General features: G+C 46.4%; 1 protein-coding gene across 1 annotated transcript in view; it reads left to right on the top strand.

Annotated features, from left to right (window-relative positions):
- Nucleotides 1–1860: 1860 nt before the first annotated feature.
- LOC144133110 (protein-cysteine N-palmitoyltransferase HHAT-like) overlaps nt 1861–22516 on the top strand; it is a 30893-nt gene continuing 10237 nt past the window's right edge. The window contains exons 1-8 of the mRNA XM_077665967.1: nt 1861–6837; nt 6961–7070; nt 7214–7281; nt 7369–7479; nt 8080–8274; nt 13406–13618; nt 16226–16341; nt 20186–20392. Of these exons, the coding sequence (XP_077522093.1) occupies nt 6773–6837; nt 6961–7070; nt 7214–7281; nt 7369–7479; nt 8080–8274; nt 13406–13618; nt 16226–16341; nt 20186–20392 (1085 nt within the window). The 5' untranslated portion in view covers nt 1861–6772. The remainder of the gene's footprint in view (nt 6838–6960; nt 7071–7213; nt 7282–7368; nt 7480–8079; nt 8275–13405; nt 13619–16225; nt 16342–20185; nt 20393–22516) is intronic.

Genomic DNA, 22516 nt, shown 5'->3' with positions numbered 1-22516 from the left:
CATTCTGGTTGTACTGTGGTAACAAGTTGAAGAAAAGCGTCATGTCACTGCATGCTCTTCGACCACATTGGTTGGCTGGAGAAGTATTTTTACGCCGTACGCACAATGGAGAAATTCAGCATAGCGATTGCGGCATTCCAGCCGCACATGTGCAGTGGCAGGTGCGCGAGCGGATGGGGACCACTGCGTTTGCGCAGCAGGCATACGGCAATCAGGTATATCTCTCCGCTACCACGTGCCCGCTATGCTAAATCTCTCTACTGTGCGTAGGACGTAAAAAATACTTCTCCAACCAACAAATTCAGTCACGAGCGCATAGGGCCACAGACCTATCTCGACTACCAGGAGCACCAAAATCTCAATGCATGGAAAAAGTGACTTCGATTACCAGGTATTCTTTAAACTGTACAAAATCTCAATGCATCGAAATGTGTTCATTTAGCTTACGCTGAAATGCTGCGGCCACGACTGGGATTCAACCCCGCGACCTCGTGCTCAGCAGCAAACAGCATGCTCACAAAGACACTGCCTCGGGGGAATCAAATAATGAATTAATTCAATAGCAGATGCATTTATTGAATAATTAATTTGATTTTGCACTTGTAAATGTCAGTAGCCAATGATGCTGGCCTCTTCGCAACATTGAACTGGTATGCCATGGATGAGTGATACGTGTGTTGAAATAGAACTCTGGAAGGGGGATCTAAATTTCGGCCATGCGGTGCTAGCAGTCACCGTCCAGCTCTTTGGCGGGAATAACACAAAGTGGCAGCAGGACCGGTTTGGTTGCTCCCTCCTTATAATAGGCCCGTGCTCGCACCAGAATAAAGTTTCGTTTAGCGATTTTGACGCCATTGCTTCAACGAACCGTTTGCAGTGAGCGTTCAAGAGCTCAGCGGTGCTAAACTGCATTTGACGAAGCAAGAGGTCATATTAATTTAAACCTGCCTACAAAAAATGCGCTGCCTTCGCAGATGTGAAAAAAAAAGTTGCAGCTGATACATCGTTTAAGCGAACGAGTCTTTCCTGGGCTAGGCCATCATTTGGGTTAGCGGAGCTAGCCTCAGAGATGCAACTTAAAAAAATAAAAAAATAAACAGCAGCTGCTAACACTGGGCCATGATCCGCGGATTCCTGTATTACTCCGCGAGCCAATCACAACAGTAAACGAAATCAGGTTTCTAATGTTTGACTTTATTAAGCAGGCCAGTTATCAAAATTCTAGAGCTTATATTTTTTTCTTGTGGTTAGCTTCTTGTTTAGGTTGCAATAAAATTTTCAACAACGAACTACTTTTTTGTCGTGGAGGAATTCTGTGCGGCGCTCCTGAATGTTGGCAGAGCTTCGCTGTAAACTTACGCTGTAACCGACTATATAGTGCTGCAATTCAATATTACAGCCGAAGCAAAGAACCACCCGCCGTCGTTAGGACGGTGAACCCGTCACATAAACGTTAGCAGAAGCGATCAAGCAAGAAAATAAGTGGAACGCACGAAGAGCTAATTAGCAATACTTAAGTCCGAGCTAGTTCGTTGTAATGAGACAGAATTGTTCAAATGAGATCTGGCACGACGACACGAGGACGAACACACAGACACACAACTGACGCCAACTACCGAAGCCCAGTAAATACCAACAATAAAGTCAGTTGGTAGTTGGCGCCAGTCCTATCTGTGTGTTCATCATGTCTTCGCGTTCGCGGTTGTGCATGGGCTAACAGCACGCCCAGTCTAGGGCGGCTGCAGAAGAAGAAATGAAAAAATCGAAGGTATAGTTTGGTTTATGGTTTATGGGGGTTTAACGTCCACAAGCGACTGCAGGCTGTGAGGGACGCCTTAGAGAAGAGCTCCGGAAATTTCGACCACCTGGGGTTTTATAACGTGCACTGACATCCCACAGTACACGGGCCTCTAGAAGTTCGCCTCCATCGACATTCGGCCGCCGCGGCCGGCATCGAGCCCGCATCTTTCGGTCCAGCAGCCGAGCGCCATAACCACTGAGCCACCGCGGCGGCTAAACGCATATAGTGTCTCGCGTTTGGATGCATTATGCACAACTGTTTGTATGGTTTTTGAAAGCGCTTCGTTCACCTTGCGGAAGTTGGAACCCATTAGGTTTTTGAATTAACACGAAGGGATGCGATAATGTTTCCTATTATTTTAGTCGTCTGCTTTAAGTGCAGGAAACGAGCAACACGGAAAACGTCGCCAAAGCTCTAGCATGCGCATGCATGACGAAGCATGCGCGTCTAAAGCAATCTTCATATCGCTTCATCGAGCCGCGTAAGGGGCAGACAAAGAAAACAAAAAGAAAAAAGTATGGCCGCAAGAAACGCGACGACGCCTCCCGTCTGCCTACGGAAGCAGCGGCGTGGCCCAGTGCACTGTCACTGTTCCCGGCATCTGCACCGAGGGGGAAATTTTCCATCGCTGATAAGTGCGTCAGCGCAGACCGCCATTGAAAAGGCCTGTAGTGGACAGTAACGCGCATGCGCAAGCTGCTGACTCGCGAGTGAAAAATGCGACGGACACAGGGATCGCCGTTCGTTCTTCGTTGGTGCTAGCCGCGAGAACTTATTTTCGCCGCACGAGCGGCAGTGCTTCTGGATGTGTTTTGTGCCCGGTGCCAGTGGGTTGCTGTCGTCTTCACCGTCTACCGGAGTCGCATGGACGCCGTTGCACTCACGACCGACCGACTACTGCCGAGGAATACACCTCCAAGCCAGGCCGTCGGCATCGAAGGTGAGTGCGAGGCAAGGCCTCGCGGCGAGGGCGACGTGTCCGTGAAACCTGCTCTGGGCTGTTAGAGCAAAATTTAAGCTTCACTCGCGCTATTTCCGCGAGCATTTAATAATAAGCAACAAGCAACACGCAGCATTAAGAGCACGGAGGTTTCATGGGCTGCCGCCATCGGGTTTCTGGTTCGTGACGGAAGGGTGGTGAGCTAGGATTCGCGGCGCGTATACAGCTTTAGGCTTAGCTCACACTAGACAGGACAGCTGTAGGTGTTGATCCAGCGAGGAAACTTCGTATTGAACGAAATGATGAAACAACGCCCACAAACGGTACGAGAGAAAAGGGGGGAGGGACACAAGCGCTGTCCGTCTCTTCTTTTCTTGCGTATCGTTTGTCAGCGCTGTTCCGTCGCTTCGTTCAACATGAACCAACCAGCCCGACTTTGCTCGCTGCCTCAAGGGGGTTTAGATATGCGAGCCCGCTGCCGTTTCCGTCACGAAACAGAAACTCTTCCGCACGGCGTTGCGACCAAGTCACCATGAGGTTGTGGTCGTAGACGGCGTTCGGAAATTCTCGCCAGCCTCGTCCAGCAACTCCGAAGAACGGACGCTGCCTGCGGTCTGCGGCACATCGTGTTTTCCGCTGCAGCCAAGGTCGGTTCGCTTTTCTTACTTTTTTCAGCTCCGCGGCACAAGGCTTCAGTCACGCCCACTCTGCTCTCACGGTGAGTATGTGTAACTGCGATGTGCTTGCGTGTCTGCCACCTCTTCTTTTTTTTCTTTGCAGATATGCTACCTCCAGCATTCTCATACTTGATCCAAAGGCACTGGTGCGGTGACATCTGGCCCGATATGGCAGCTGCGGGTCGTGCAAGGTTCCTTTCGTGCACCCTCTGCCTTTCGTCACAAACGCTGTACTGTCGGGTGACTGCACTGCATCGCAGCGTCGTTTTCTGCGTTTTCGGTAAGCAGCACCGCGACTTACCGAAACGAGGAAACTGGCATGGCTGCAGCGGAGAGCGGTGTTCATTCACCAGCCGCCGCTGAAGGGGGTCGAAGATGTAGTGTAGTCACAGTTCGCGTGGCATAAGCCATGTTTGTTGCCGACAGTGCAGCCAGTGTACAGTGTGACCCTCGGACGACTTTGGAATGCTCGCGAAATCCATGGTTGCAAGAGGAGGGCTCGGTCGGACTGGTTTGTGCGTGTTGGTGGAAACGACTGAACAGAGCTAACAGACGGGTTGGAAGAGAACTCGGAACATGTCTGTGTTCTTCTCTTCCATCCCGTCTGTTCGCGCTGTTAAGTCGTTTTCATCCGTGGTTTCCTTTGGCAAAGGTTCCTTTTTATCTTTGCAGATATGCCGTCTTCGGGTCTCCCTTGGATAAGGACAGCAGGGAGCCGATTCAGCAAGTGCGAGCTCAGAACTCTGGTCTCGGTCCGGCATCGATGTACCGAGCGAGATAATCCCTTCCTGCCTCGCATTGTTGCTGCCTCCCGTCACAAACGCTGTACTGTCGGGTGGTTCGACTGCACTGCATCGCAGCGTCGTTTTCTGCGTTGTCGGTAAGCAGGACCTGACTTACCGAAACGAGAAAACTGGCATGGCTGCAGGTGAAAGCGGCACCCACGGTCTGTATCAGCGCCAGGTGCCGCTGAAGGGGGTCGACGATGTAGTTCAGTCGAACTTCGCGTGGCACACGCCAAGTTTGTTTCCGACAGTACAGCCAGTGTGACCCTCGGACGACTTCGAACAGCTCAGGGCATCCATGGTTGCAAGATGGGTTTATCGGTCTGGTTGGTGCATGTTGATGGAAACGACTGAACAGCGTTGACGGACGGGGTGGAAGAGAACGGAGCATGTGTCTGTGTTCTCTTTCGTCCTGTCTGGTCGCGCTGTTCAGTTGTTTCCATCCATGGGTTTCCTTTGGCAAAGGTTTCTTTTTATTTTTGCAGATATGCCGGCATAGGGTCTCCCTTGGATGTGGACAGCACGGAGCCGGCTCGGCAAGTCCGAGCTCGGACCTGCAGCCCCGGTCCGACATGCCTGCAAGACGTTCCCTTCCTGACTCGTCCTTATTTTTAGCTCTCTTGACACCAGGAGTAGGGTGGTAAGTGCAAGCGAATCGATGCTCGCATGGCATACGCCGCTTTTGCTCCCTTCAGTAGGGTACGTGTTCAGCGTGTCCGCCAGGCACTTATATTGCGTGCGCACGACATCCATGCTTTCCATCTGTCTTTGCAGATGCGCTGAGGTGGCTTCGAGAGCCAAAGTCGGCAAGTGAGTGCTTGGATCTCTGGCTACGTCCGGCGTCCATACACCACGCAAGATATTCCATTTTTGTCTACCTCACGTATGCCTCCTCCATCCCCAAGAACTTTACTACAGAGTCTACAACGCTTGATGGCCCGTTTTACACTCGAGCTGTTCATCCTGACTTTATAAATTCCTTGTTTCGTGCTTGTCTGTCTTGTGCAGTCATTCGTGGTCACCTGTGTGTACTAGTTAACTACCTCTGCATACTTTTAAAGGGGCCCCTTGACCAGGCAAGGTGGACGTCAGTCCGGCTCTTTTGCGGTGTGCAAGGTTCCTTTTCTAATCAGTGCAAGCATTCCTGATCATCTGTATGTGCTACTTACCTACCTTTGCACACTTTCAAGGGGGCCTCTTGACCAGGCAAGGTGGACGTCAGTCCGGCTCTTTTGCGGTGTGCAAGGCTCCTTTTCTCATCAATGCAGTCAATTCTGATCACCTTTATGTTCCAATTGTCTATTCAAGGGTGCCTGTCGACCAGGCAAGGTGGCCGTTAACATGTGCAGAATCGCTTCCTAATCACCGATGGTGCAACGCGGCAAACGGGCTTCGTCGTCTCCTTCCCGAGGCCTACTGACTGGGCAGGGACACCAACGCTTCCCACGCTGCTGTTTCCTGTCAACGCAACGAGGGCCCGCAGGGGAAGTCGACGCAGTGACCTGCTGCTCCCGGGCTATCGCCGCCGCGCTGCGTGGGCTCCAGTGTGCCAGCTCGGAGCTGCTGCCGACGCAGCGTATGGAGCTTCCTCGCCTTGTTCGTCAAACAACGTGCTCCACCGTCATCTACCATCACGATAACGGACTCTTAAAACAAAAGCACTGCCAATAAATCATTTGCACAACAGCCTCGTACGTGCTTCTTGTCGCCACTTCAGTGCTCGCTGGCACCAGCCGATTTGAGCGCGTTGTGGTCGACGCGACTATAACGTTTCTCATTGCTGGCATGTTTAAACTCAACGCTTCCTTCGAATAAAGTCATGCTAAGGAATTTTCACATAACGTAATTTATGAAAATACCAGTACGAATGACACGCGGGCATGCACCAATGCGCGCGCACAACGTCGAAGCGCATTGTCAATTCAAACTGCGCGCTCATGAGATAAAGCAAAAGCAGTATTAACTTTTTAAACTGCCGCATCAAAAATTGTGTTTTATACGTTATCAAATTATTTTTTTACTTTATATTTTTTTATTTATTGAAAATTGTGAATTATTAACGTTCAATTATTTTGTGCGGCACTAGGATCGTCTGCTTTATTATGGCTCTGTCCATGCCATGCCTCTGTGCCCGCAAGCCTGTAACACCTGGGAGGATCCCGTAGGATCGAAAATCTGGTGTGCGTTCTGGAGTTGTGTAATTAATTTAATAAGTAAAGACAGGCTCGCAAACGCTGCTTACTAAGGAGCGGCGCATCATTCACGTATTCTGATCTTTACAGTGTTGTTACTTTTGCTTTTCACGGCGCCCACGCAAGGTGAAGTTCTTGCCCGTTCCCAATGACAGCTGCGCAACTGTTCGTGTCATCCACACCTGTTGCTGAACACTGCCTTAATTTCACATGACGTTAGCACAGAATCGACTCGGATGTACCAGAGAGGTAGGCGCCACGTGTTCCATCGTTTAACATCTTTCGATCGCTCTCCTGACGAGCGAAACCAGCTCAGTCCGATGCTACTTCACGAGGCCTAACGAAAACATTTGACGCCGGCTCCGTTGAAAGCTATCATGACCGGGTCTTCTGTTTCCCCAGACTTGGACAAAACACCATCATTAGAAGACGTTCCCGATAAGTAAGTCTGCTTCTGTGTTTAGCTTTTGAGCGATCTCTCCATTTCTGCGTATAACTGACGTCTAGACAAAGTTTCGGTGCACTGATGATTCTAACCGAAGTTGCTACCCGTGTTTTCTCGCAGACTGGCAGCTACCCTACACAAATGGCAAATTTTGCTGAAGGTTGTGCATTGGTCGGTCTGGACATCCGGATTGATCTACGTGCTTGGTTGCTTCGTGACAAGCGAAACCAGTAAGTTTTCGTCCGGTTTATGGTATCTAGCGCGCAGCTGTGCGATTCGTAATTTTCTGACCAGGCCGAGCGCGGGACATTCGAAGTCTTTTTTTTTTTTTTGCAAACGGCCCTGGTAGATTCTTGATTTCTCACCCCCGTAGATTCCACTTTGCCCCGGGTTGCCCCCGACGAGTTTGTTGACGGCTCGTTTGGCATTCCGCGCGACAAGGTTAAAATCCGAGTTTTTCTGAAACTTAATTATTTTGGTTTATTTTATGCAAACTGCTCTATGTTTTTGCTTGAACTCTCTGTGCAGGACACTGCCGACGAAGAATGGTACCGGTACAGCACTGCGATACGCAAGTTTTGGATTTGGGTGTTGGTGCAGCCGCTCGTCAGCCACTGCCTTTTTACGAAATATCGCAGCGTAAGTGTACCAGATGTATTATGTATATCGCGAACGAAATCTTTGCTCGTCGCACATTCAAAAACAGTTCTTGAAGGAATCTCTTCAAGCACGGCTGTGGAGTCAAGATGATCTTTGTACTTGCAATAACCCTGAAAGCTGAGCTAGTTTTTTACACATTAATTATGGGGAAATCGACGGTAATGAACGGAGAGAGAGGAACATTCTTCTTCATTTCTGTTTGGTGCAGTTGTCACCCTATTGTAAGGATACTTTTTGTTAGAGAGGTGATTAGGGCATATTGCAATTGTTAGTTCATATTTCTTGGTGGAAGGTTTTCACAACGTATCCAGATACATTTTTTTTTGAAAAACAAACTGTTGTCTTAGGCCGTTAGTTGATCAAAACGTCCAACCGTGTTTCAACATTCTACTTTCACCCGTGTATTTTTCACAAATTTTCAGTTTTTGTGACTTGACACTGGTGCGTTTAGGCAGTGTTAGATGTAAACTTCTTCATGAGCGGCTGTAGTAAAAACAGCCTTAGAGTAAATGTTGCTTTTTTTCATGCATATGCATTTACCTCTAATTGTTTTATTTTGCTTTTCTCCATTCAACACAGTGGTTGCCCACATTCTACGCCGTTTACAGCACATTCTTTCTCCTCTGCAATGTCGGCTGGTTGATAACTGCCTCTTTCTACACTTTGTATATTGCCTTTTTCATCTCGGCGAGGCACAGGAGCATCGTGGCGTGCTACTTTCTCGGCCTCGCTGTCATCGCTCATTCCGCCTTTCCGGTGCTTACATTCCTGAAGGTATGTGGCACTTTCTACACTTTGCGAGATGCTGTCATATTATTTTTTATTCTTGTCTGGTCATGAAGTGCTCACAGAAACCCAGACTTTGGCAAAATAACATCTGCAGAGGGGCGGACACTGCAGGCATGGTAAAGATGTGACAACAGAGTGATGTGACAAGATGTGACAATAGAGTAGTGAAGGTTTATGATTTCATTGTCATATCTTGGCGAGTATGGTGTCATTGTATCCATGAGGGGTTTGTTTGTGTATGCCAGTCTAATTTCAGCCTAATCAGATAATGAAGTTAACTCAGTTGTGTATCATTCTTCTTTTGAAAAGCATAACTCACGGCTTCACAAATCTTTTTACCCTTGGGGAACACCAACAGCTTTCAGGAGGAACTCCACGTCTTGGCTTCCATCCCTTCATTCCTAACATGCGTACAAAAAACGGCATGTAAACTCGCAGCCCCTTAAAAAATGGCCAAGTTCAGTTAATCTCTTCAGGCATTAACTATTATTCAGTGGGAAGAAAATTTTCAGACTCTCATATTTCTGTAAGGGGTGTGCCAAGAATCCGCAGGAAATTTCCATCTTCTTTGATGATTAATTATGCAACTCATGCCAAGCCTGCCTGTGCCTATCTAGTGGCTCTAGACTGCTTTTGAGGCCTCAGTTATTCTTCTTTTCAGTTATTCCACAGTATGGAGCTATGTAAACAATTCAGGATATTTCTTACTGTTTAAAGCACATATGTTTGAAGAACAAGCAAATGAAAACGTTGATTCACTGAAGCTGTATCAAAGCTTCCGTACAAACGCGAAGCTCTCCATTTTAAAGACTGTTTTCTGCGTTCATTTCGCATGCCTGGCTTGATGTGTTTCTGCTCCGTCTTTTGTTAAGTCTCAGCATTGTACTGTTTCTGCATTTGAGTACATTACACCCTGTGTATGAGGAATTCAGTCGCCTTCGGGTACATCCACAAATTACATAGCATCCACAAATGTACTGTCACGATCACAATATTGCGGGACGTGGGAGAGCGTGGCAAAACTGCGTTCTGCGCCTTCTAACGGCGCCCGTCCGCTCCAGTTACCCTCGCAGTCTTCTCTGTACCCTTACTCCTACCTTGCGCTCAGCAGACGCAGATCAAAACCGGCGCCAGGTGACGCTTTGATATCTAGCGATAGCATGTGCCCCAGCCGCTGTGATGAGTGAAGCAGATTGCGCGCCGTGTTTCGCGGCGAAACACATCTGGGTGAAGGGGCGTCCAATTATGCTTTGTTTTTATTCCTGTGCTCTTCACAAGCGTTCTCCTCAGGTTTCACCATATGCAAGCAGAACGAACGGAGAACAGAGATTAGAATGTTCACATGAGCAACTGCAGCTCGTCACGATGAACGTTCGAATGCCAAGCCACCTAGGATAAATGTAGTAACACAAAACATGTATGGAAAGGAAACACGAGATTTATTTGCAGCGTGAAAAAAGCAATGTGATAACTATACTTGAGAAAATTTTTTAGATGTGTTACAGAATTTCTATCGAGGCCAATCGTGGACGAGCCCTCATAATAGAAGTGTGCACAGATATTAAGGCAGGAAAACTCAACTCAGCGGGCTGAGCGCGGTGCAATAATCATGACATTCGGCACTTTCCCCGAAATAAAAGAAATACAACACAAACATGCACACTACTAAATCCATCGAACTCGTGGTGGATGTCCTTTAGTCCTTTCTCACGTTGCTAATGTCGCGTGAAATTTCCATCCACGGCGATGACTTCTTGCAGACGACCTGGCATTGAGCGGTATAGAGCCGCAACCAACTCAAGATCAGCGCGCAGAGACTCCCACTCCTCACTGATGCGGACCCACAGCGCGTCGGCAGTACAGGAGCCTATGTTGCCTGAAGATAGGCGCTTTTTCATTAGGCCCCAAACGTTTTCTATAACGTTCAGGTCCGCGCCATTTGGCGGCCATTGCAGGCGGTTCACGCCGCGAGAATTTAGGTACCTTTCCACAGTGCGGGCAGTGTGCACAGGGCTGCGGTCATGCTGCAGCCAGTATAGACCGTCCGGAAATGGGCCACCCAGGATATAAGGCCCTAGGGTGTATTCCAAAATATCCTTGTACGCCTCTGCGTTGAAGCGTCCGTCAATGCGCACCAGGGGCCCAAGTCCGTCCTTTGAGATGGCGCCCCACACAGCGACGGTGCATCGCCCACTTGAAAAGACGCTGTTCATGTAACTTGGTAGATACCTAAACGGGGGTCGAGTGGGAAGAGAAACAGTAAGGCGCATGAGTAACATAGTCGAGCCTGCTTTATCGCACTTCGTTTGCTCTCATGTCAGTGGCGCACATGCATCAGTCGCCGCACGCGAAATTGAGTAGAAGAACAAAACAATATGGCCACCTTATAGGGCATTAAACGACTGCTGTAAGCATGGAGAAATTGAAGCAATAAATCACTCCAGGCGTGTTGCCAGATACCTTAAGACAATAAAGGAATACAAGATGGAAGAACCGCGGTAGGAAGTACGGTCCATTGCATAAGCAGCACTAAGAAAAACTCAAGCATTCGTGCCTTTTAAAAGCATATAACGAGCGACTATAACAATTTATACTCCTTAATAGGAGTGACTCTTGCCTACCTGCAACTGACGGGCCACCAAACGCGTCGCTGTTGATCCCATCGGGTACTAAAAGTGGACTCGTCTGTGAAAACAACGCAGGCCCAGTCGTCCAGTGTCCACTGCTCTAGAGTGCGTGCAAACTCCAGCCTCTGTTTGCGCTGCTTCTCAGTCAGATGGGGCTTCTGAGCTGCCACGCAGTTTTGCAGCCCGGCTTCCCGCAGTCGTCTCCTTATGGTGCACAAGGACACCCAAATGTCCATTTCCTGCCGCAATTCTCGAGCAGTCATAAAGGGATCAGCGACTGCTGCAGCAACGATCAGCCTGTCTTCTTCATCGTCCGTGGCCCTTCGTCGACCGGAGCGCTGTGCGTCCGCTATCCTTCCGTTGTCCTCCCGGAAGGCCCGAATAACACGGGTGACCGCAGATTTCGACCGTCCCGTGCGCCGGCATATTTCCCGCTGAGGCACTCCTTCCACATATAGCCGTGTAATATGTCTTCTTTCTTCAGCAGGAACTCTCGGCGGCATTTTTGCAGAATGCAGACACATGGCAGCGCGACCCGTTTATCTACCTTCAACTAAAACTTGCTGGCCAATTGCAAGGCCGCGGGTTGCAAGGCCGCGGGTTGCAAGGCCGCGATCGCCGTCAATGGCAATTTCACAGAACATTAGCAACGTGCGACTGCACTAACAGAACATCCCCAACTTGTTCGTCGGCTTTAGCAGCCTTCATAAGCGCCTGCATTTCTTTTATTTCGGCGACAGTGCCAAATGGAATGCGCGCTCTGCTGACACAGCCAGATGTGTTTCGTCGCGAAACACGGCGCGCAATCTGCTTCACTCATCACAGCGGCTGGGGCACATGCTATCGCTAGATATCAAAGCGTCACCTGGCGCCGGTTTCGATCTGCGTCTGCTGAGCGCAAGGTAGGAGTAAGGGTACAGAGAAGCCTGCGAGGGTAACTGGAGCGGACGGGCGCCGTTAGAAGGCGCAGAACGCAGTTTTGCCACGCTCTCCCAGGTCCCGCAATATTGTGATCGTGACAGTACATAGCACCTAAAGGGTTTAACAATGCCTGGCTGTCTAGTGGAACAGTCTGCTGTAAGCAGTTACAGTAGGGAAATGGTCTCAGGCTGATGCATAAGGTGGAGACAACATATCAAGAGAGGAGAACACAATAAATATGCAAAACAAGAAGCTAAACAGCAGTGAAAAAGTTGTGGTCAGATAAGTGCACTAATTTGCAGGTAACTTTTTGCAACAGGAAGTAATTTAAGAGGTCTCTGAAAGGGGCTTTCAATAAAGTTGTGGTATGCCTGGGTTGTTAAAGGACATTGTTCCACGAATACCCTCCAGCAAGAAGCACTTTGCAGAAGCTGAGTTAGCTGTTATAAAAATTGGAATTTCACTGTCTTCGCGCCTTTCCCTATCCTCTCGTCAATTTTTTTTACACTGAAAAATCGGCGCTGCACCACTGGCTCTACCGCCAGCGCACGCGGAAATTCCCCTAAGGATGGGGGAGCTTCCTGACCCGCTGGAGCAACATGGCTAACTGGCCACGGCCATGGTAGCTGCCTGAAGCTTGAAAAAATTTAACTTATTAAACTGCACATTTTTCTCCTCTCATGACCTCCTCTCCCGACCTTGTGTGGGGGTTGAGGCATGCACATATTTAAATGCTTGGTGAACCCATAAAGTGCTTACGTGGGGGGATGTGGCTCATAACAACTTCTTTTCTTTTTTTAATCGTTGTATCCGCTCTTATGCCTAGTCTTCTATGCTGTCCCGAAGTTTCATGGCTGAAATCTGCCGGGAAGTGCTCTGATGAAAATTGCTTCATGAACTGCTGTCGCACTGCATATTGACAAAACACCCGAGAAACTGGTGGTTTTCTCCATTCCAGTTTTCTGACTATGTGCTTACCATGCGGAACAGATTTCTTCACAACTTTTTGTCAGTTTTGACCTTGTTTGTATTGTTCCACTCACAGAACTCCATTATATATGATGACAATCTTGGTTTTTAATTTGGATGGATTTCATATTTTTGGACGTGATATCTTGTTCGCAGTTTAAACATGCCTATTCTTACTGCCTCATAAAAAATGAAAAGAGAATTTGTGTTGTGGAAGAAAAACAAACATAAGATTTTCATCACATGTAGAATGCATTCAGAAATGCAGTGACTGCTGAAACAATCCTTTGCCACATTTTGTTGAGTCTGCGGCCTTTCTACAAGAGAAAAAATTTGTAGAAACAGAAGTTCTTCATATGTAATGCTGAAATTTCGTGCTTTTAAGTTTGAAAGCATTACTAATGTGCTGAACAAGTTTCATCAAAATTCATCTAAAAAGTGAGGAAGTTGATACTGAAAGCTCCCTCTCTTCTTAAACCAGTCTTCATACTGCCGTTTCATTTTGTGGCAACGTACCACTCATGCCAGGCATGTCAGAAAATTACAATGCTGACCGTAACCCATTTTCTTCTTTTTTTTTACTCTCTTTTCTGCTGTAGCCTGTTTATTTGTACCATGGAAGTGTGGAGACTTTCCTTACACAAGTTGGCCTTTCATGGACTGCAGCTCGGTGTGTGAGCTTTGCGGTCGATGCCATAAGAATGCCTGCCTCTGAGGGGTCACCTAAAGTTGATACAACGCTTGCCTACGCCCTCTACTTGCCAGCAATGTTTACGGGGCCCCTGCAGAACTACTCCGACTTTGCTGCCCAGGTATGCGCTGGCCTTGTCCCATTATACGGAGTGGCTAACATTAAAACACATGGTGCTTGCATGTGGTGAACTCTATGTGACCTAGCCAGTATGCTCTACCTTGGAAGTTAGAAAAGCATGCTCTTTTAAAACAAGGTAAAAAATTGAATATTAGAAAACATAAGATTTCGTATCTATAAGGTCTTCCTAATTATATCCCAAAAGATTTTCTCCAAAAACAGCCCAGAAGTGACTTTAAAGAAAGATCTCATTGCACATTCTAGTTTTCTCAAAAAGTGTTTTTTGGACCTGACTGCCCTCCTTGCTCAAAGTATAGTGTGACAATGGCTTCATTGATTGTCATGCGGTTTGTTGCATCGCGTTTCTTGATAGATCCTTTGTGCAGTAATGTTCGTATGTATTTCTTAAAAAAGGCCACCGCGATGGCTCAGCTGTTATGGCGCTCGGCTGCTGACCCGAAAGGCACGGGTTCTATCCCGGCCGCGACGGTGAAATTTCGATGCAGGTGAAATTCTAAAGGCCCGTGTGCTGTGCGATGTCAGTGCATGTTGAAGAACCCTAGGTGGTCGAAATTTCTGGAGGGCTGCACTATGGTGTCCCTCATAGCACTAGTCGCTTTGGGACGTTAAACCCCATAAAGAAAAAAAGAAAAGTATTTCTGAAGAACTTTTTCATTTCTTTCACTCTGTCACTAATTTTACATGACAGTAATGAGTACATTATGCAAGCATGGCTATCTTGTTCCGTGTAGAGAAAACTTAGGTTGATAGAAATATTCGGAGAATATCACAGCATGGGCCATTCCTTTGGCTAGAATGTTAGGCAATGCTAGGCCCCCACCATGTTTTTTTTGTCATGCCAGGCTTCCTGCAAGTTTGCATGTTAGCAGTGAAGCACTTAGAAATTTGTAGTGTCAAAACTATTGCAGATGTATAAGTAAAAATTTGTATTTATTCATTTAGTGCACATCTCAATAAGCGCAGCAAATTTTGCCGCTCTATGCCAAAAAGTAAAAAAATTTCACCTCCAAAAGCCGCATTCCTCATAACTTTTTTGAAGTGAAATTTAATTGCATGCTTTTTTGTGGCCTTTTTGTTTTTTATTTGGCACCAATAAACATTGGTATTGTTGAGAAATTTAGCACTGAAAATACTGTATTTACCTGAGTATAACACGACCACAATTGTGACACAACGGTCAACTTTGCTGGCACAAAACACAGAAAAGAAGAGTGCATGAATATGATGCGAGGGTTATTTTTGTTGGCGTGAAACAGAAAAAAAAAGAAGAATTGACTGGACGATAATGAAACCTGATGCGAGAAAGCTGTGGTAGATGTTGGATTTAACCTTGGTAATTGCTTTTATGCTTTTACTCTAACAAATTCTTTTACTCCAAGCTGATGCTTCACACATGCGACAGTAATTTCCCGGAGCCTCCTAGCTAAGGAAGTGGCTGAAGGGCAGAGGTTTTCACTCTCCAAGGGTTCACACAGGCAATGCAGGCATTTTCACAATGTGCCGCTGATGCTGCTCTTGCAGCAAAAGTACACAAACACAACACACAAACATAACACAAACAATGAAGCCAGAGCATACGAAAGGCTGCATAACAGTTTATAAACAAAAGTACCTAAAAAGAAAGAAAAGCCTATGTTCCTTGTTTGCGGACATTTTAATGTGAAAGCATTATATGTCCCATTAGCACAAAACCGGCGTCCGTCGCCATCCATGGCATGAACACAGGCCTTTGGGCGAGTTGGTGCATTGCAATCATGTACAAGCGCAAAAAACAGAGACAAAGAAGGACTGGACTACACGAGCGCTTACTTCCAACTAAAGATTTATTGACAAATAAGCACATTAAATACACCTTGCTGCATGACGTCAAACTGACAGCACTGCCGACATAAGTGGTCGCACACAAAAACATTGTTTCGTTTTTAGTCAGTGAGACAGATGGTGCGCTGACGCAGGATAGACCTGCTTTTATAATCAAATCTGCCTCTATTATCTCTCTAACATCCTGACATCTATGCTTGGCCACTATCTTGCATGCACTGAAGAAAGGTTTGCATGGTTTCTTATTCTTTTCAGCGCAGTCATGACAATGTTGAGAAAGATTACCATCTCTATAATTGAATACCTTCCTCCTGTGCTCCAGCAATCTTTCATTCAGACATCGGCCAGTTTGACCGATGTACCTAAAGCCACACGATAGAGGAATTGTTTGTCAATAAATCTTTAGTTGGAAGTAAGCGCTCGTGTTGTACAGTCCTTCTTTGTCCCTGTTTTTTGCGCTTGTACATGATTGCATGGCTTGAAATTCTGATGATGTCAGAATGCCAGTGTATAAGGTCACAACTCCCGTAAGCCAACCCTTGTGGTTATGAATGATGAAACATAATGTATTGTATGGAGTATGACATTGTACAAAGTGCGCATACTCATGACTCATAGTCATTCTGCAACATAGCATGACTTCAATGCTTCTGCATTCTCACACGTAAGCAGTCTAAAGTCTCTGCTGAACTTTTTTCTGCTTATTCTAAAACTGTGTTGTTGGAGTCCATGCAGTGATACTCTCTTTATTCCATTCGCTGCCCAGGTTGCAAAACCAAAGGAAGCCTGGTCATCTCGAGATGTCCTTCGGCCTATGGTACAGATTGGGTTGTGCACTGCATACTTTTTTCTCCTCGAGGCCCTCCTGCACTGGTTCTACAGGTGAGGATAACTAGATGGTAAAGTGTAGAACTCTTTTTGACCCTTGGATAGATTCATTTATTTTCTTTTCTAATAGTTTATGGTATTGCCACATTGCTTCACACAATTTTCAATCTATGTAATGTATTTCTTGGCTGTTCAGTATGCACTGATGTTATCAGAATTAAGTTGAGTGTTGCCGGGGGATTTAATGGTCATGCTGCCATTGGCGCTAGACATTTCAGCAGCTTGTACTCATAGTATGCTGCACTTGTTACACATATTTGTCACACATACATTTAATACTGCACTGTAGTGCATCTGTGTTTTTTTATTTCGTAAGCGTATTTCCTTTCGTTCTCACAATCTGCATATGTGGACATTTGAAGAGAGTTGCATTGTCGCTAAGCGCACCCTATATATTTTTTTTCACTGTTTTTTTTTTCTAGCCTCGCGATTCTGACACCGTGGATGTTGGTTCTATTTTCTCCAAAATGCACTTAAAAAACTCAAAGTTGTGAGCTGCTAGGAAGTGTGCATTATTTTGGGCACCATACATTTCAAAATTCATTTCGTTGGAGGACCAAAAAGTTTTTTATTTATGTTAAATTTTTTTTAATTACACATCTCCCTCAGACCAACTCACGAATACACAGTTTGCTATTCCTGCTTTGCTTAATGTTCCTAATAGATACCTTTGTGCACTTGAGAAAAAAGTTCCTCGGTACTCTCTTTGTTCTGTTGTAGCTTATGGCAGAAAAAAAGATGGTTATTCACTAAGTCTTATTCACAGTGAAACCTCTGTATAATGAACACAAATATTAAAAATTGTGAACTGTATCGAAATCTGCCTAAGTATTTTTTAAAATGCATGCATTTTTTACTTTAAATGCTGAACGCGGTTGGCCATAAAGCGGATATATCAAAACCCCCAGTGCCATGCGGTGCCCACTCGAATAGCAGGCAGTAGGATTCATCACGTTACACGTGGCTGGTCATGGTGGTGATATGACAAGCATTTGTGACATGGTTTGCACTTTTTTCTCACGCTTGCCTATGGCACCACATGGAGGGTTCGTAGACAGAGTGGTTAACACATGTTCGCACCTGTCGCTCCTATCGACAGCACCCATTTAGCAGCGGCATGGACGGTTGTAGTTTTGCAGCACTATCTCGTCAAAGGCCTCAAGGATACAATACACACAGTAACCATTTTGTCCTCACATCGGTTGTCATGGAGGTGGGGGCAACGGTGATGTCTTTCGCTGTGGTAGCTGCGGTGTGTTTGGGGGGTACCATTTCATTAAATGTGGTGACAAACAAAAACAACGAGCTTTTGTCACCTTTTGGAGGAACGAGTGCTTTGTGCCGCAGCCTCCATGTTAGAACCAATAGAATGTTTGTTTGTCCAGTGGCTGCAGGATGGCGTTATAGGTACCATTGCTGCTTGGTTCATTGTTGCCACAGAGGAGGAGGATTTCATGAATAATTCTGACTGAATTAGTCAAGTCCCCCACCCAAACATAGTTCAGAATAAAACTGACTGCTAAATGCCGCCTCTGCACGAAATTTTAGCCCGAATACGTGACCGGTCAAACAGAGAGGATTTTCTATTCCCAATTTTTCCCCCTAATTCCCATGTATTCTCTGCTGAATAACTTAATGAGGGCATCGATTCTGGCAGCCTTGATGCCATAATTAGCAAGCGAGGGTTCTTGCTCAGCTCCCTTCCTCCCTCTTTGATCGCTTTCCACATGACACACGCGGTAATGCAGGACGTACTGCGTCGTCCGCTGTGGAGGAGGATGGCACTCATGAGCACTCTCAAGATTAGCTTACATGCAACTTAAATACCGAAGAAAGTAGAAGATTGAATAGCCATCGCCGTAGCTCAGTTGCTAGAGCACCGAACGCGAAATTCGGACGTCGTGGGTTCGGATCCCACCAGCATGTTTTCAAAGCGATAGTGTTAAAGGCCCTGTTGTCCAGAAAATCCAGTGTCGGCATTGTCGGTGTTGTGAGCAGAAAATCACGAGCATGACTCTGGCAGGTGGTGCCAGAGAGCAACTTAGGAGGCAGTTGGGCCACCTAGGTTGCGTGACCTTGTGACGTTATCACAACCGGCCCACCAGATAGTGAGCAAACTGACCACTTTGGTGCCGTGATCATGATTATCAGCCTGTCTATGCCCACTGCAGGACAGAGGTCTCTCCCATGTCTCTCCAATTAACCGTGTCCTTTGCCAGCTGCGGCCACCGTATCCGTGCACATTTCTCAATCTCATCCGCCCACCTAACCTTCTGCCGCCCCCTGCTACGCTTGCCTTCTCTTGGAATCCCCTCCGTTAGCCTTAAGGAGCAGCGGTTATCTTCCCTTCGCATTACATGCCCTGCCCATGCCTATTTCTTCCTCTTGATTTCGACTAGTTTTGACTCGTGATTTCGAATGCCCACCGGGGCACGTTGCAGTTAAATTAATGATTGGCCACTCGAAAAGAGCAATCTGGGCCACACAAGCCCCACCGCCGGGAACACCTGCCAATGCAGAGCAGTGGCACATTGCTTAACTGCCACACCACTGCGCCAGGAGGGGTACGAGGACTCCCAGGGATCAATGAAGGTTAAGTAGAGAAGTATCAATTCCACATATATGGGCATTAACCCAATAAAGCTATCGCATCATACCATTAAGGCAGAGCTTAAGTGTCCCCTTCAGTTCTTTTCTTCTACTCTGTAATCAATTATCTTTCGACCATAAAGTGATTACATTCTGACTTCACATCAACACTACAAGTTAAAAAAAAAACACTCCCCTATGCTTTCCATGGTTTCAGTGACTGTTGGCTTCCTTCGTATTTGTGCCATAACAAGCCCTATCATTCCCGTGTATTTGTCTCCTGAAAAGCTCAAAGTAGTGAGACAAGAAGTGGCGGCCGCTGCTGCAGGAATGGCTGCATGCGTTAACGCACTGAAGGCTTCCCACAGGATGTTGCAGATTTTTCGTATAATTTAAAATTTTCAACCACAGGAAATTATGATCCTTAAGTATAACTTTCTCCTAGTATAGCTCTCTTATCAATCGTTTGCCTTTGTCTTTCCTTTCTGTTTTTGAACTGATGAATTGTGTAGTGATTGATTTTTCAGCATATGGTTGTTCTCAATTGCCTAAACTTTCAACATAATGAAGGGCCACAGCGCTAAAGGAACAGGACGGAAGTGAACAGACACACGAGCGGCAACTGGCAACAGAATGCATTTATTGCGCTAACGCATAAATACATGTAAAGAAGGCATGCGCAGGAGCCGAGAAAACATCACCAAAAGCAAAAGCACTAGGGCCTTTCATTGAGGAATTCAGATATGCCAACTCGAGGCGAGACAGGGAGACTGAAGGTTTGCTAACACATGATGCTCCCCTGTTGCAAATATTTCAAAGATTTCCCTTGACCATGCATCAGAGTATTTCCTGAGGATGACGCACCAACCAAAAGTGGTGAACATCCTTTGTAGCGTTTGTAGCGGAACATCAGGCTGCTGTTGGGGGCAGCGTCATATAGGGATTAAGAATGCTTTGTGAGGCGATCATTTATGCATTGCCCCGTTTGCCCAACATATAAGGTGCCACATGAAAAACTGCGTTTCTAACCGGCCGTTCTTTTAGCGCCATGTTCCTTGATAATGTTTGATCACCAACTCGCCGAACTACTTACTTTAATGCCTTAAGCTTTAAAATAGCCAGCTAGGAGCTTACGGTGTAAACTATGATGCTGAAGAAAGCACCTCAAGACCCTTTCAAGTTTTCATCACATGGCCATAAAACCAGACAGATATCGTCACCAGGATTTTTTTTCTTTAATGTTGCACAGCTCTGCCCTGGCGTACTACCCGGACCTTGTCGAAGAGATGGACGACCCAAGCCTCCTGGGCCTAGGGATCTGCCTGACTGTGCTGTTCTTCCTCAAGTACCGAATACTCTATGGCCTCGGTTCTTCGGTGGCTGGCCTCGAGGGTCTCGACCTCCCTGCACCACCAAAGTGTGTGAGCCGTATCCACCTCTGCTCATACCTCTGGAGGTAGGTTGGAGAAAGGGGCTCGACTCTTTCCCTTATGTCAACATTTGCAGTAATTCATTCATTTCTCCCTATACAAACGGCGTGCATTCTGATGTGCTCTATCTCTTTCCAAGTTTAGTTCTTTGTGAAAATGGATCCTATCTGTCTTTCCGGGTGTGGTGCTCATTGATCGGCTGCAGACACATTTATTTCGCACTCGATTCAAACCCATGATGTCTACACCAGAATGGACTCTGTGATCGCTGTTTTGAAGGCGGTGTAGGCTAGCCTCTTGGATCTGTATTCAGAAAATTTATGTTGGTACTCGCAGCTTACTTCAAAATTAGCTGACGGTGGCGACTCTTCATTTTTTTTTGCATTTTCTAATTTGTAAATACAAGCTCTATGCTGAGTGAAAGTAGCATAAGGGTTGAAATGCGGGCCAGTTGGTTCATAGTTTGTGACTGGTTTTTTTCAAGTTGAATGTAGCATCTTTCTTTGTCGTTATAATGCGGTATCTCAGTGGTTCTCAGCTATAAGTGTGTCGAGGACCACTTGTGGGCTGACCGGAAATGGGGAGGGAGGGGTTAGCTTGTGAACAACGTTTTGACATAGAATGCAAGTACTTGCAACATGATATGGACACGGTTTATTGATTGCACAAGCATGACATCATTTATGATACTGCAGCAAATATGCAAGTACATATATACACAAATATGAAATCAACAGTTTATTGACATGCGCAAGTAACACATCGAATGACCCCCTTTACTTCACTTTTGCTAGCTCATCAATTCGTGGTGTGGTTGCACTGCATGTGTGCACTGACGTTCAACTGGTTACGATGCTTGCTTCTCAAGTAAGCAGGTCTTGAAAATGCATCGAGGTAAAAGCCAGCAAAACAGGACACACTATTAAGAAATTAAGTGCACAGGGACAGTGCTGGAACACAACCTGGGTGTTCCAGCATCATCCCTGTGCACCCGTTTTCTTGTGAACGCGCATCCTGTTCAGCTGGTTTTTAGAGTGAAAGCTCTACTTCACGACCAAGGCTGCAAAATTCGGGCCATCACTGAAGCCTTGACCTTGGATAAATGAATAAAAATTAAAATAAATTTTGCTACAACTGGGATTTGAACCTGTGGCGGCGCAAACAGATCAGCTTCTCTGGCCACTGCATGAATGCACTATGCTATCACCATGGCCTATCATGCCTCGTATTAAACTGCAACACACTCTCGCACTGTGCATTGTACATCGTCTTCATCAGCTTCCATCTGCAGTGGGAACAGATCAGGTCAGCTTAATGTTGGTCAGAGTTTAACCTGAGTCTAGTCTAGTCTGCAGATGTGCCGAAGACCCAGAAAAGCAAAACCATGAGCCAGTCAGACTAAACACATGCTTTTGCACGTCTGCTCATTTTAACTACATTAAAACCCTACCATTTTTACCTTGAACCGTGCGCCAACTGGCCGAACAAGCTATGCTACTTGAAAATGCATCTTCACACACACACATTGTTGAAAACTGTATCAACAATCTTACAGCTTTTTCATAGAGCAGGGGAAACATTTCAGCTGCCCCCAACCAAACATCTCACGGTCCACAATGGTAAACTTTGCCTTGATTAGTATAAGATCCATCAGCTGATTTTCAGTGTCAGCACTTTCATAAGTGAAGCAAGTTGCATATGCCTGGAATGGGGTCACAAGCCGAATGTTTGGAGCAGATGGTGGAAAGTAGGTAACTCAGTAAGTGGCTGAGTGTGTCAAAACTGCCATTACTATCTCTTTGTCAACTGCGGGTACTGTCCCAGATGTTGCAGAGTCACTCAGCCTCGGTAATCATCTCTTCCTACATGTCTTGGCCAACCTTAAAGTTTCCTTCAGAAGCTGCCCCTTACTTTGTCTCAAAGCCGTACGTTACTCCCAACCCTTTGTATGCTGGAGTTGTAGTGATTGAGTTGCTCAGGCATGTCACACAGGCTGGCAAGCTTAGTGAGGAATGAAGGGTCATTGAAAGGCTCTCCCGGCCCCTTGTCTTCTAAAATGCTCGCTTCCCCCCAAAGCTCAAAAACCCTGGCCAGTACTTTTGCACACAACATCCATTGCACCTCCCTGTGTAGGAACAGGTGCTAGCAGC

This window comes from Amblyomma americanum, chromosome 5, assembly GCF_052857255.1.
Source record: "Amblyomma americanum isolate KBUSLIRL-KWMA chromosome 5, ASM5285725v1, whole genome shotgun sequence".
Lineage (NCBI taxonomy): Eukaryota > Metazoa > Arthropoda > Arachnida > Ixodida > Ixodidae > Amblyomma > Amblyomma americanum.
Note: the sequence above shows the minus strand (reverse complement) of the source record. Positions and strands in the feature narration are given on the sequence as shown.